Here is a 12,025-nt window from a genome sequence, read left to right as displayed (position 1 = left end):
GGACCCGAAGCGAGCAGCTCATACGAGGAAACCCACCAACATCCCAGAGTTGAAGCTGTTCTGTACGGAGGAATGGGCTAAAATTCCTCCAAGCCGGTGTGCAGGACTGATCAACAGTTACCGCAAACGTTTAGTTGCAGTTATTGCTGCACAAGGGGGTCACACCAGATACTGAAAGCAAAGGTTCACATACTTTTGCCACTTACAGATATGTAATATTGGATCATTTTCCTCAATAAATAAATGACCAAGTATAATATTTTTGTCTCATTTGTTTAACTGGGTTCTCTTTATCTACTTTTAGGACTTGTGTGAAAATCCGATGATGTTTTAGGTCATATTTATGCAGAAATATAGAAAATTCTAAAGGGTTCACAAACTTTCAAGTACCACTGTATATATTTCAATTTGTTGTTCAGTCGCTTCATAACATGAAGTGAACATGAAATGCGTCTAGCGATTACCGTAAACCGTGTCTGAGTCTCTGACGTCTGAATGTCGTAAAATATACTTCCTTTGTTTATGTTGTGAAATTCTCAACGATTCATGATAACACGTGGCTGTCGGTTTGTGATACTGTTGATAGTATAGATTGACAAGTGGTCGTCATGCCGGGTCATGGTAGACCTAAGACAACTGGTAAATCACATAAGAACAGCAGTTGATATATTCATGGAAAACACACAATCGATGGCATTATTAAGTCTCCAGGCGGGGGAATGGGGAGGTTTATCACACGACAGAACAGTCAGAAGACATCAGACGATATTGTTGACAAGGTCGAGGTCGTTGACTTGTCGTCTGCAGCAGCTGCCTTACAGTTGCCGGGTACGCTATGGGTTTTTATTACATATTTTATGTAAGACTTTTATGTAATCTGCTTTGTACCAGCTTATTTTTAAACTTGAGTGAAAATTATTTTTATCCCATTTATGCCCAAATTAATTTGTACCAAATTATATTGGAAGTTGAATTGAAATAGATGTGCGCCCAAATAGATGCTGTGATCATAATTAGGCTTACAAAATATTTTTATCTTTATTTATTCAGAATGTTGGAGAAAACTTTTGACTTTTTAGATACAGCACTACTTTATACTTGCACATGATTATGTAATTTCTATTATTTTTATTGCTTGATATATTTATAACTGGTTAAAAAAATTACGAAAAATGATACGTCAAAATTTTTCGGCACGCTACGCGCGAAAATAGTAAAAAAAAAAAATTTAGGCTCGCTACGGTGCCCAAATTAAAAACCTGTCTTTGCCCCTGACTTATGCACACTCCAGATTTCTATTTTTTCATCTTAATTATTGTTTGTGTCACAATAAAAACAATGTGCAACTTTTAAAGCGGTAAATCAAATGGTGCTAACCCTCCAAAGATCCATTTTAATTCCAGCTTGTAATGCGACAAAACAGGACAAACTCCAAGGGGGATGAATACTTTTTGCAAGGCACTGTATGTCTGGTACTTCAGAGGTGTTTGGAAGCTATGTCTGTAGACATCCTGAGCTCTAACATGTTGTGTGTGTGTGTGTGTGTGTGTGTGTGTGTGTGATGTAGAGGTCATCCCTACAGATAAAGAGGAAGTGGCGTTTAAGGACCTGGATGCTGCCATTCTGGTGGGCTCCATGCCCAGGAAGGAGGGAATGGAGAGGAAAGACCTACTCAAGGCCAACGTGGCCATCTTTAAGTCTCAGGGCGCAGCGCTGGACAAGTACGCCAAGAAGACAGTCAAGGTGATGATCTAGATTTCTGATCTCACGTTCGTTGCGATTAAAGAACATCTAAATGAACTTGGTATGAAGCAGATTTAACCATGAAGGAAAGGAAAATTAGTTTTACTTCCTGTTTTTGGTCCAATTTAAGCTGTGTGTTGAGCACGTTTTATTCATGGTTGTTGCTTTAGACGTCTCGTAAAGTTATACATATGAGTTTTATATAATTATTGTTCAGTCTACACTGCTTGATGCAATAAGCAGGTTCTGAATTCGTAGATTAGAGCGAATGCATATTTAACAATTATTCAATGAAATCGAGTCGTACATGAGCTATAAGCCGCGTACGATGAGAGTGAGTGGAATAACTGTTTTATTCTATCCACATTCACTGGATTTTGAGAAACGGATCTTTTTTTTTTTTTCTTGCAGATTTGATAAACTTTTTATACGAAACGTCCGACAAAATTGTTTCCGCTTCGGCGGACGACTTAACTTATCGATGGCTGCACAAGCTGGTTTTAGTGTTGTTTTTGTAGAAAGTGACGTCTTGCTGTTGTGCCAAGGTACAGAATAGCTTTAGGCTTTTTTTTTTTTTTAATAAATTATTCCTTGGATATTTCAGTTCTGTAATGTTCAAACTTCTTTGAGGTTTTGAACCAGGACAAATGAGCTGATTCCTGATTACTTGGTGTCTCAGATCACGTGACACCGTTCCACAATTATCGACACCTTTGTCCACAGTTCTTGACATCGTTCCACAATTATCGGCACCCAGATGATGATTTATTAAAAATCTACATAGCGGTATTAACTTAACACAGTTTTTATTTAAAATTTGTTTTACATAGACTTATATTTACTACAAAGTGGGTTTGGTTTTGTTTGTTTGTTTTTATATATAAATATATGGATGTCCGTGCTGACGTGAATGAGGAAGTAATTCTAATGTTTGTAAACAAATGAACTGATAACGTTTAACCTGGGTCAGAAGATCTTTTTGGCTACGTTCACACTGCAGGCTGAAGTGACTCAAATCCGATCTTTTCGCCCATATGTGACCTGTATCCGATCTTTTATTGACAATATGAACGACACAGATCCGATTTTTTCAAATCCGACCCAGGCCGTTTGGATATGTGGTGCTAATTCCGATTCCTATCCGCTCTTTTCATATGCGACTTCAGTCTGAACCGCCAGGTCGCATTCATCCGACTTACACGTCATCAACAAGCCACAAACATCACTATTCTGCGCTGAAGTAGGCGGCGGGTCTCTCAAAAAAGTTACAACAACATGGCGCATAATCACGGGCGCAGATAGAGGGTGGGACGGGGGGGACTCGTCCCACCCAGATTTAAATTCACCTCGTTTGGTCCCCCCCACTTATAGGGAGGAAAAAACGTCTATGCTGTCTTTCTTTGCATAAGGCAAACCTCACGGAAAAATCAAAAGACTAATTACCATTCGGTTTATTGAGGTGCACAGCAGTGTATACATAGTTGCAACAACTCACATAAAACAAAACAAAGACTGATATTCGGTTGGTTGAGCTGCGCAGACTGCACAGGTTGTGAGCTCAAACTTGGTTGCTATGGTTACTAACAACAAGTTTGACAGGCATATCGGGGTTGGGGTTGGTTTGCTGGCAGCTTTGTCCCCCCCCAGTTTTTTGTCCCCCCCAGTTCAAAAAACGTATCTGCGCCCCTGCGCATGACATCAGTGCGAGGGACGCTTCGGGCTGTGAAGGTTCTGAATCTTCTCAATGGAAGGACGCAGAGTTTAGGGAGCTGATTTCCATTTGGGGGGATACAGCTATTCAAGCTAGATTGGATGGGTCATACCGCAACCGGGCGGTTTTACTTCCGTAAACACTGGCCATGCTCACTGCGTGTGACGTCGTCGTATCCTGCAATGCGCATGCGGAACACTTTTAGGTCGCTTTTCGTTCATACTGAGGATCACATACAAGTCACATATATTTGTTAATGTGAATGACCTCACAAAAAAATCGGATTTCACAAAAAAATCGGAATCGAGCATTAAGCCTTGCAGTGTGAACGTAGCGTTTGTTCCACTTTTAAGTATTTTCATAGATCACATTTTATTAATCATTCGTCGTTTGAATTAATTTCTAGTTTTGTCGTTTACCAATAAATGTCAACAGGCAATTGATATTGTAACCGTATGAAATTCCAGGTCGAAGGTCGCATGTCAGTCCTCAAATCAAAATATAAAATGTCTACTGATACTGGAATGTGGTAGATATTTACAAAAAAAGGAAAAAAAATTCTGAATGGAACAGAAAAATCTAAATATTTCAAGATTTTTTTTTTTTTTAAATATGTTCGGAATTTAATTCTGTTTATCGCAATCGGGTTCCAAATACTCTATAAACATTCCATTCTGTTATGAATCAGGAAAAAAAACTATTATAAATCGCAGCAGTTTATTTATACACTTCAACAATGTTACACAAAGATGGATCCATAACAGTTGTAAATGTCCCTTAATTCTACAGGGCGCTGATGATGGTGGACGCTGGTGAAAGTGATCACGATTATCGTGACTTCTCAAATGCGCGTTTAGATACAAAATGGCGACTATCAAACGAAAGGGTAAGAAACACAGTAGGTTTGGACGAGGAGGTCATGAAATATCGGTGAATTTGAGGAGTAAAAACATGTCCATGATTTTTCCAACGTGCTTACCTGTGGTGGTGACATCCAGGTTTTCATCAAATTCCTGATCGTGCTCCAAAAAAAAAAATCATCTCTGGTAATGGCACGGTGGTGTAGTGGTTAGCGCTGTCGCCTCACAGCAAGAAGGTCCGGGTTCGAGCCCCGTGGCCGGCGAGGGCCTTTCTGTGCGGAGTTTGCATGTTCTCCCCGTGTCCGCGTGGGTTTCCTCCGGGTGCTCCGGTTTCCCCCACAGTCCAAAGACATGCAGGTTAGGTTAACTGGTGACTCTAAATTGACCGTAGGTGTGAATGTGAGTGTGAATGGTTGTCTGTGTCTATGTGTCAGCCCTGTGATGACCTGGCGACTTGTCCAGGGTGTACCCTGCCTTTCGCCCGTAGTCAGCTGGGATAGGCTCCAGCTTGCCTGCGACCCTGTAGAAGGATAAAGCGGCTAGAGATAATGAGATGAGATCTCGGGTAACAAGCCGTGTCCTCCGACAGCAAGATCAAAGGGTGAGGCGGGGCTTTAGGTTGATTTTATTAACCAATAACTGTTGGAAGTGAAACTCACCTTTTGTAAAAACTAATATATATATATATATGTGTGTGAGAGAGAGATAGATATAATTTTTTTTATTGGTCAATCTGAAAAGGTGTCGATAAATGTTGCTCCTTTTGTTGTTCTGTAGGTTCTTGTGGTGGGAAACCCAGCCAACACCAACTGCTTGATTGCGGCGAAGTCGGCTCCCTCCATTCCCAAAGAGAACTTCTCCTGCCTGACTCGCCTGGATCATAACCGCGCCAGCTCTCAGGTCAGAACAAACGCGCGCACGCACACAAGCATGCGGTTACAGCCATCTTGTTTGGTAAGGGAGGGTTATATACGGAAAGCAGAGAGACCTGAAACTGAATTTATATTTTCAAAGGCTTTATGATGGAGTCTACAGTACCAGTCAAAAGTTTGTACACCCCCACTCTACTCCTTCATAGGGTTTTCTGTTTTTGCAATGTTCTACGTTGTAGAACAAAACTGAAGACATCAAAACTGTAAAACATCTATGGACTTGTGTAGTAAGCACAAATATTTTATACATGTGTTATTTACCAGCTGGGAGGTCCGTATTGTGAAATACCGTGACCGAGGTCAGTATTCAAGGCCGAGGTCACAGTATTTCACCATACAGACCGACCTTAAGCTGGTAAATAACATTTTATTTTTTTTCTTTACCAAATTCTAACAGAAAACGAGAGCGCCCGAAAGGGAAAACTGAGCCGAGCCGCCATTTTGGATCCTCATTCACGGCTGTAATGGAAATTGCTTCCTCCTCGGTATACAAGTGCACTTCCATGGCAGGAAAAAACTACATTTTGCCGCCTATGTAGTCCCCTATTTATACAAATAGGAGTCATTCAGGATTCAGCCATGTTTTAGCATATTTTGCATTAGCAACAGTTACAGATTTTTAGCTTTCTCCTGAAATTTATTTTAATTTTTTTTTCTTCCTCAGGGTAGTAAAACTCGCTTTCACTGTGAACACTGTCGTTATCGCTATCCATGCTGTAAAATTAATGCTGTTCTCCTGAGAAATGCTGGCAAAAATGTACAAGATTTTTGATCATCTTATAAATACATCTAATTTTAAAAAAAGATAAATGTTGACAAATTCTACTGTTTGTTGTTGTGAACGAGCAAGTCGCCAGAGGTCTGTAGCTGGGGTCCGTACCGTAGGATACGGACCCGCTCGCCAGCCAATCAAAGCACAGGATTTGATGGAAACCGCACCGCGAAAAAAATAAATATGTTTTTATTTGAGATTCTTCACAGTATCGAGCGTTTACCAGGGATGAAAGTCTTCCGGAAATCTGGATATTTGACGAAACTCTTGAAAATCTCCGGTTTTCCGAATGGAGAAATTTATTTTTCGCGTTCCTAGACGCGGCATAATGCTTCACATCGTCCTTGCATGGGCGCGGTCCTTAAATAGCCCAAACATAGTTCATTGACTAAAGACAGGTGTTCTTTGTTAATGGCACGCATGCCAGAGCTCGTTAGGCGCGCGTGCCCAAGGCACGCCTTCAGGTGCACGTGCTAAGGCGTGCAGGACTGACACCATTCTGCGCAAGCGCAACACAATCGCACTAGAAAGCATGTTCAAGCTGCCAGTGTAGCTGCAGTCTTTTTAGTTGTGAATTACGAGTATTTCATCTTGTGTTAATAATTGGCCATGTCAAAACAAGCAAAACTTTCCGCCTTCTTTCGATGTGAAGAGAGGTAAGCAATTTATTTATTTATTTATGTATTTATTTATTTTTTCCATCAAAGTTGCATTTTGTGGTTTCGAAGCTAAGTTTTAGTGCCGTTTCTAGAACACAACATCAAGAAAATGTGGAAGAAACAGCAATAATGGAAGAGCCGGTTTCTAAGCTGCCTAAAACTAGCAATGGTAATTTATTTTTTGTTACATAATGCACTCAGGCTGCCAGTCAGTGTGTGACACACACACACACACACACCCTACACCCCTGATTTACATGAGAAATTTGGTATTCGTTGGTGTGGTTTTTTTTTTTTTAAATTTACAGACAATACGAACTAATATAAACAAAATCTGAATTGTAAATGTTTAGTTCACTTTAGCATCTGCAAACGCACAACTCTACTAAAAGATTGATAAACGAGGCTCAGTGTCCCCAACATTGAAACCTGAAAGCTTTAGAAACTCTAATGCCGCTTTTCCACTACAAACGCGGCTGAGTCGGGCTGAGCCGTGCCGTGCTGAGTTGGGCTGAGTCGAGCTGAGCGGGGCTATTGAAGTTGCATTTCGACTACCACCGTGCTGGCTGGAAGTGGGTGGACACATTGGGTGGAGTTAGCGAAAGTGGGTGGACGTCACGTGATGTCGTTAAGCAGCGCAAACAGTGACATCAGTGAGCTTTTAAGCGGTAGTCTCACGACCCGGATAGTAAACAATAAACATGGAGGACATGGAGTCGTTAGTGTTGCTGGTCTTGATGCTGTGGCTTGTTGTCACCGACAACGCCAACAGATACTGGCAAGAGCGTATAGATGAGGCGAGGCGCATAAGGCTTCATAATTCCCGTAATTCGTAATTCTCCTTCTTCTGGGTTTACAGTGTTTACAGATCCCAGCGTGCTCGCGGGGCGTGTGTGGGCATGTGAGGACACTCCTCCTCACCAATCAGTGCACAGGGGAGTGTCTGCTCACGCCCCTAGCCTCACTCGGCTCGCTTTGGCTCGCTTCAGCCCCACTCCAAAACCGTGCGAGTTTTGGGGGCTGAGCAGGGCTGAAGCGAGCCGAGTCGTGCTGTTCTTTGGTAGTCGAAACGCGAGCCGTGTCGGGCTGAAGTGAGCTGAAAAAGGGTAGTGGAAAAGGGCCATAACAGACCTTTACTTTTTAACAGTACTGTTTGGGGATTTTGCTGAGTTTACCTTCAACTGTCTTTTTTTTTTTTTTTTTTTTTTTTTCCCTTCCCAAAGTAATGAACTGTGTCGCCAGGAAAATCACCGTGCTTTCCAAATGCGCTCCTGAAAATTACTCATTAACTAGGGGAATTAAATTTGATATTTTTGACGTTTGCTTAATAGTCAACAAGGCTAACCGGATGCTTGGCTTTCTAAAAAGATCCTGTCCCTTGCTGATGGAAATTCAAGTGAGGAGGACTTTATATTTGTTGCTCATCAAGTCACAGCTCTGTTACGCGTCTGAAGTATGGTCCCCTGCTAGTGTCAACCTTAGAGAGAGTCCAACGACGTGCAACGCGCTGGATACTACAACAGCGTATTGGGGATGCTACTGTACTTAGACAGACTCAGAAGCCTGGACTTGCTTCCTCTGACTTATGATAGGGAGATTAGAGACTTAGTCTTTGTATATAAATGCATTAATGGTCAAACAGATTTGAACATAAACCTCTACGTGTCTTTTGTAACTTATGACCGGTCTAGGGCCCAAAATCCGAAATTAATTTTAAAACCTGCACACTGCAGAACTTCAACTTCTCAGGCCTCATTCTTCAATAGAATTGTTAAACCATGGAACTATGTAGGTAAATATTTTTCCCCAGATAAATTCCGTAGCCTCCCTGTTTTCAGATCATCCCTGTTAGAGCTGTACTTTGAATTACTGACGACCACCTATAATAGGGACTTTTCATGTACTCGGTCTGTGTACCGTGACTGTGGTTGCCACAAATCAATTTAGTCTAATTTTAATTGTATGATTTCTCTCTTTTATACATTCGGGGAAACGCCTTGCATGGGTCGCCCGTTCGCATTCTCCCCTTTGGGCTGACTTACTTTATTTTTATGTTTATTTCTTTTTTTATGTTTATTTTGTAACAGTCCAATAAAGTTGGTAAAATAAAATGTTAATCATTAACGTACATGAAAGAAAAAGGCTTAAAAGTTATAACTTGTTTGGGGGCGTCATGGCTCAGGTGGATAAGGCGCCATACCATAAATCCGGGGACCCGGGTTCGATTCCGGCCCAAGGTCATTTCCCGATCTCTCCCCGTCTCTCTCTCCCGCTCATTTCCTGTCTCTACACTGTCCTATCCAATAAAGGTGAAAAAAGCCTAAAAAAAAATCTTGGAAAAAAAAAAACAAGTTATAACTTGTTTTAGTGAAAATAAGTACAACCCCGATTCCAAAAAAGTTGGGACAAAGTACAAATTGTAAATAAAAATGGAATGCAATAATTTACAAATCTCAAAAACTGATATTGTATTCACAATAGAACATAGACAACATATCAAATGTCGAAAGTGAGACATTTTGAAATTTCATGCCAAATATTGGCTCATTTGAAATTTCATGACAGCAACACATCTCAACAAAGTTGGGACAGGGGCAGTAAGAGGCTGGAAAAGTTAAAGGTACAAAAAAGGAACAGCTGGAGGACCAAATTGCAACTCATTAGGTCAATTGGCAATAGGTCATTAACATGACTGGGTATAAAAAGAGCATCTTGGAGTGGCAGCGGCTCTCAGAAGTAAAGATGGGAAGAGGATCACCAATCCCCCTAATTCTGCGCCGACAAATAGTGGAGCAATATCAGAAAGGAGTTCGACAGTGTAAAATTGCAAAGAGTTTGAACATATCATCATCTACAGTGCATAATATCATCAAAAGATTCAGAGAATCTGGAAGAATCTCTGTGCGTAAGGGTCAAGGCTGGAAAACCATACCGGGTGCCCGTGATCTTCGGGCCCTTAGACGGCACTGCATCACATATAGGCATGCTTCTGTATTGGAAATCACAAAATGGGCTCAGGAATATTTCCAGAGAACATTATCTGTGAACACAATTCACCGTGCCATCCGCCGTTGCCAGCTAAAACTCTATAGTTCAAAGAAGAAGCCGTATCTAAACATGATCCAGAAGCGCAGACGTCTTCTCTGAACCAAGGCTCATTTAAAATGGACTGTGGCAAAGTGGAAAACTGTTCTGTGGTCAGACGAATCAAAATTTGAAGTTCTTTATGGAAATCAGGGACGCCGTGTCATCTGGACTAAAGAGGAGAAGGACGACCCAAGTTGTTATCGGCGCTCAGTTCAGAAGCCTGCATCTCTGATGGTATGGGGTTGCATTAGTGCGTGTGGCATGGGCAGCTTACACATCTGGAAAGACACCATCAATGCTGAAAGGTATATCCAGGTTCTAGAGCAACATATGCTCCCATCCAGACGACGTGTCTTTCAGGGAAGACCTTGCATTTTCCAACATGACAATGCCAAACCACATACTGCATCAATTACAGCATCATGGCTGCGTAGAAGAAGGGTCCGGGTACTGAACTGGCCAGCCTGCAGTCCAGATCTTTCACCCATAGAAAACATTTGGCGCATCATAAAACGGAAGATACGACAAAAAAGACCTAAGACAGTTGAGCAACTAGAATCCTACATTAGACAAGAATGGGTTAACATTCCTCTCCCTAAACTTGAGCAACTTGTCTCCTCAGTCCCCAGACGTTTACAGACTGTTGTAAAGAGAAAAGGGGATGTCTCACAGTGGTAAACATGGCCTTGTCCCAACTTTTTTGAGATGTGTTGTTGTCATGAAATTTAAAATCCCCTAATTTTTCTCTTTAAATGATACGTTTTCTCAGTTTAAACATTTGATATGTCATCTATGTTCTATTCTGAATAAAATATGGAATTTTGAAACTTCCACATCATTGCATTCTGTTTTTATTTACAATTTGTACTTTGTCCCAACTTTTTTGGAATCGGGGTTGTACTAGAATGCAGAGTTTTGTACGGAAGCCACGAGAGGCCCTTCATATTTATTTATTTTTTTTTATTTTTTTTAATTCACCTTATCCCGAGATAACGACATTATTAATTCAGGATCTCGAGAGAACAACACAACTAATTCGAGATCTCGAGAAAACAAAACCGTTATTCCAAGATAACGACATAATTAATTCAGGATGTCGAGAAAACAGCACAACTAATTCAAGATCTCGAGAAAACAAAGCAATTATTCCGTGATCTCGAGAAAACAAGACAATTATTTCATGATCTTGAGAAAACAGCTGAGATTTCTAGCAGAGCTGCACCCCCCTGTGGGTCAGACAACGAAGACTTATAAATTGGTGGACATGTACCTGAATGAACCATTTCTCAGCTGTTTACTCGATCATGAAATAATTTTGTTTTCTCGAGATCATGGAATAATGGTTTTGTTTTCTCGAGATCTCGAATTAGTTGTGTTGTTTTCTCGAGATCCTGAATTAATTGTCGTTATCTCGGGATAACAAGGTGAATAAAAGAAAAAAAGGATTATATGAAGGGCCTCTCTTGGCTTCCGTAGTTTTGCATGTTATGTTAAAATATTTTCGGGGGACGTTGCACCCCCACCAAAAAAAAATCATCTTAACTGAACTTTTGAAAGTCAACCTTTTTTTTTCTTTTTTTTTTCTTCCCCCTTTGCTCCACTTTCATCTCTAGTTTACCTTGATGACCCTTTACACACACTATTGCCATCATCTTAACCAGCTTCATGAGGTAGTCACCTGGAATGCTTTTTTTTTCAGTTAACAGATGTGCCTCGTCAAAAGGTAATTTGTGCAGTTTCTTGCTGGAACACCCCTGCAGCTCAGGAAATGGGAGACGGTGCACTTTATTTAAGTCTAATTTTCAATTATATTTTTGCCCTCTGTGCCTTAGACACGGCGCAGGTTGCTCCGCTTTCACGTCCTCTCTGTGCTGGCTGCTCTGTCTGAAAGAGATGCCCAAATAAATTGCTGGTAATCAATCACACGCAAGTGAAACTCCTCACGTGTTACCTGCCGGTTCTACCTGATCGTCTGTGAAGGTTCTCAGTCATTGTCAACCGTAGGTGCTAAAGAAAGTAACTGGACTTGCTTGAAATCCTTGAAGACGTTTCACCTCTAATCCGAAAGGCTTCTTCAGTTCTGTCTGACTAGTGGGGAGTTGCAGGTATTTATCCTCCAGTGGACCAAAAGCAACCCTAAGGGGAGTCGTTTTGACGCTCTGTCATCCTGTAGGTGTTGGGGTCACTGGAGGCCGGGTGTGAACGGTGTTGGCAGCCTAGAGGGTCATTGGGTCGTTGAAGTCAGCAGAGTCTTGGTGTGG

The 12,025-nt window shown here is 41.2% G+C and overlaps 1 protein-coding gene across 1 annotated transcript in view; it reads left to right on the top strand.

Annotated features, from left to right (window-relative positions):
* Positions 1 to 12,025, top strand: part of mdh1ab (malate dehydrogenase 1Ab, NAD (soluble)) — a 70,760-nt gene that overhangs the window by 21,401 nt on the left and 37,334 nt on the right. The window contains exons 4-5 of the mRNA XM_060933428.1: positions 1,568 to 1,743; positions 5,092 to 5,214. Of these exons, the coding sequence (XP_060789411.1) occupies positions 1,568 to 1,743; positions 5,092 to 5,214 (299 nt within the window). The remainder of the gene's footprint in view (positions 1 to 1,567; positions 1,744 to 5,091; positions 5,215 to 12,025) is intronic.

The sequence above is a fragment of the Neoarius graeffei genome, chromosome 11, assembly GCF_027579695.1.
Source record: "Neoarius graeffei isolate fNeoGra1 chromosome 11, fNeoGra1.pri, whole genome shotgun sequence".
In the NCBI taxonomy this organism is placed as follows: domain Eukaryota; kingdom Metazoa; phylum Chordata; class Actinopteri; order Siluriformes; family Ariidae; genus Neoarius; species Neoarius graeffei.
The sequence above is the reverse complement of the archived record's forward strand: the minus strand, read 5'-3'. Positions and strand labels throughout refer to the sequence as shown.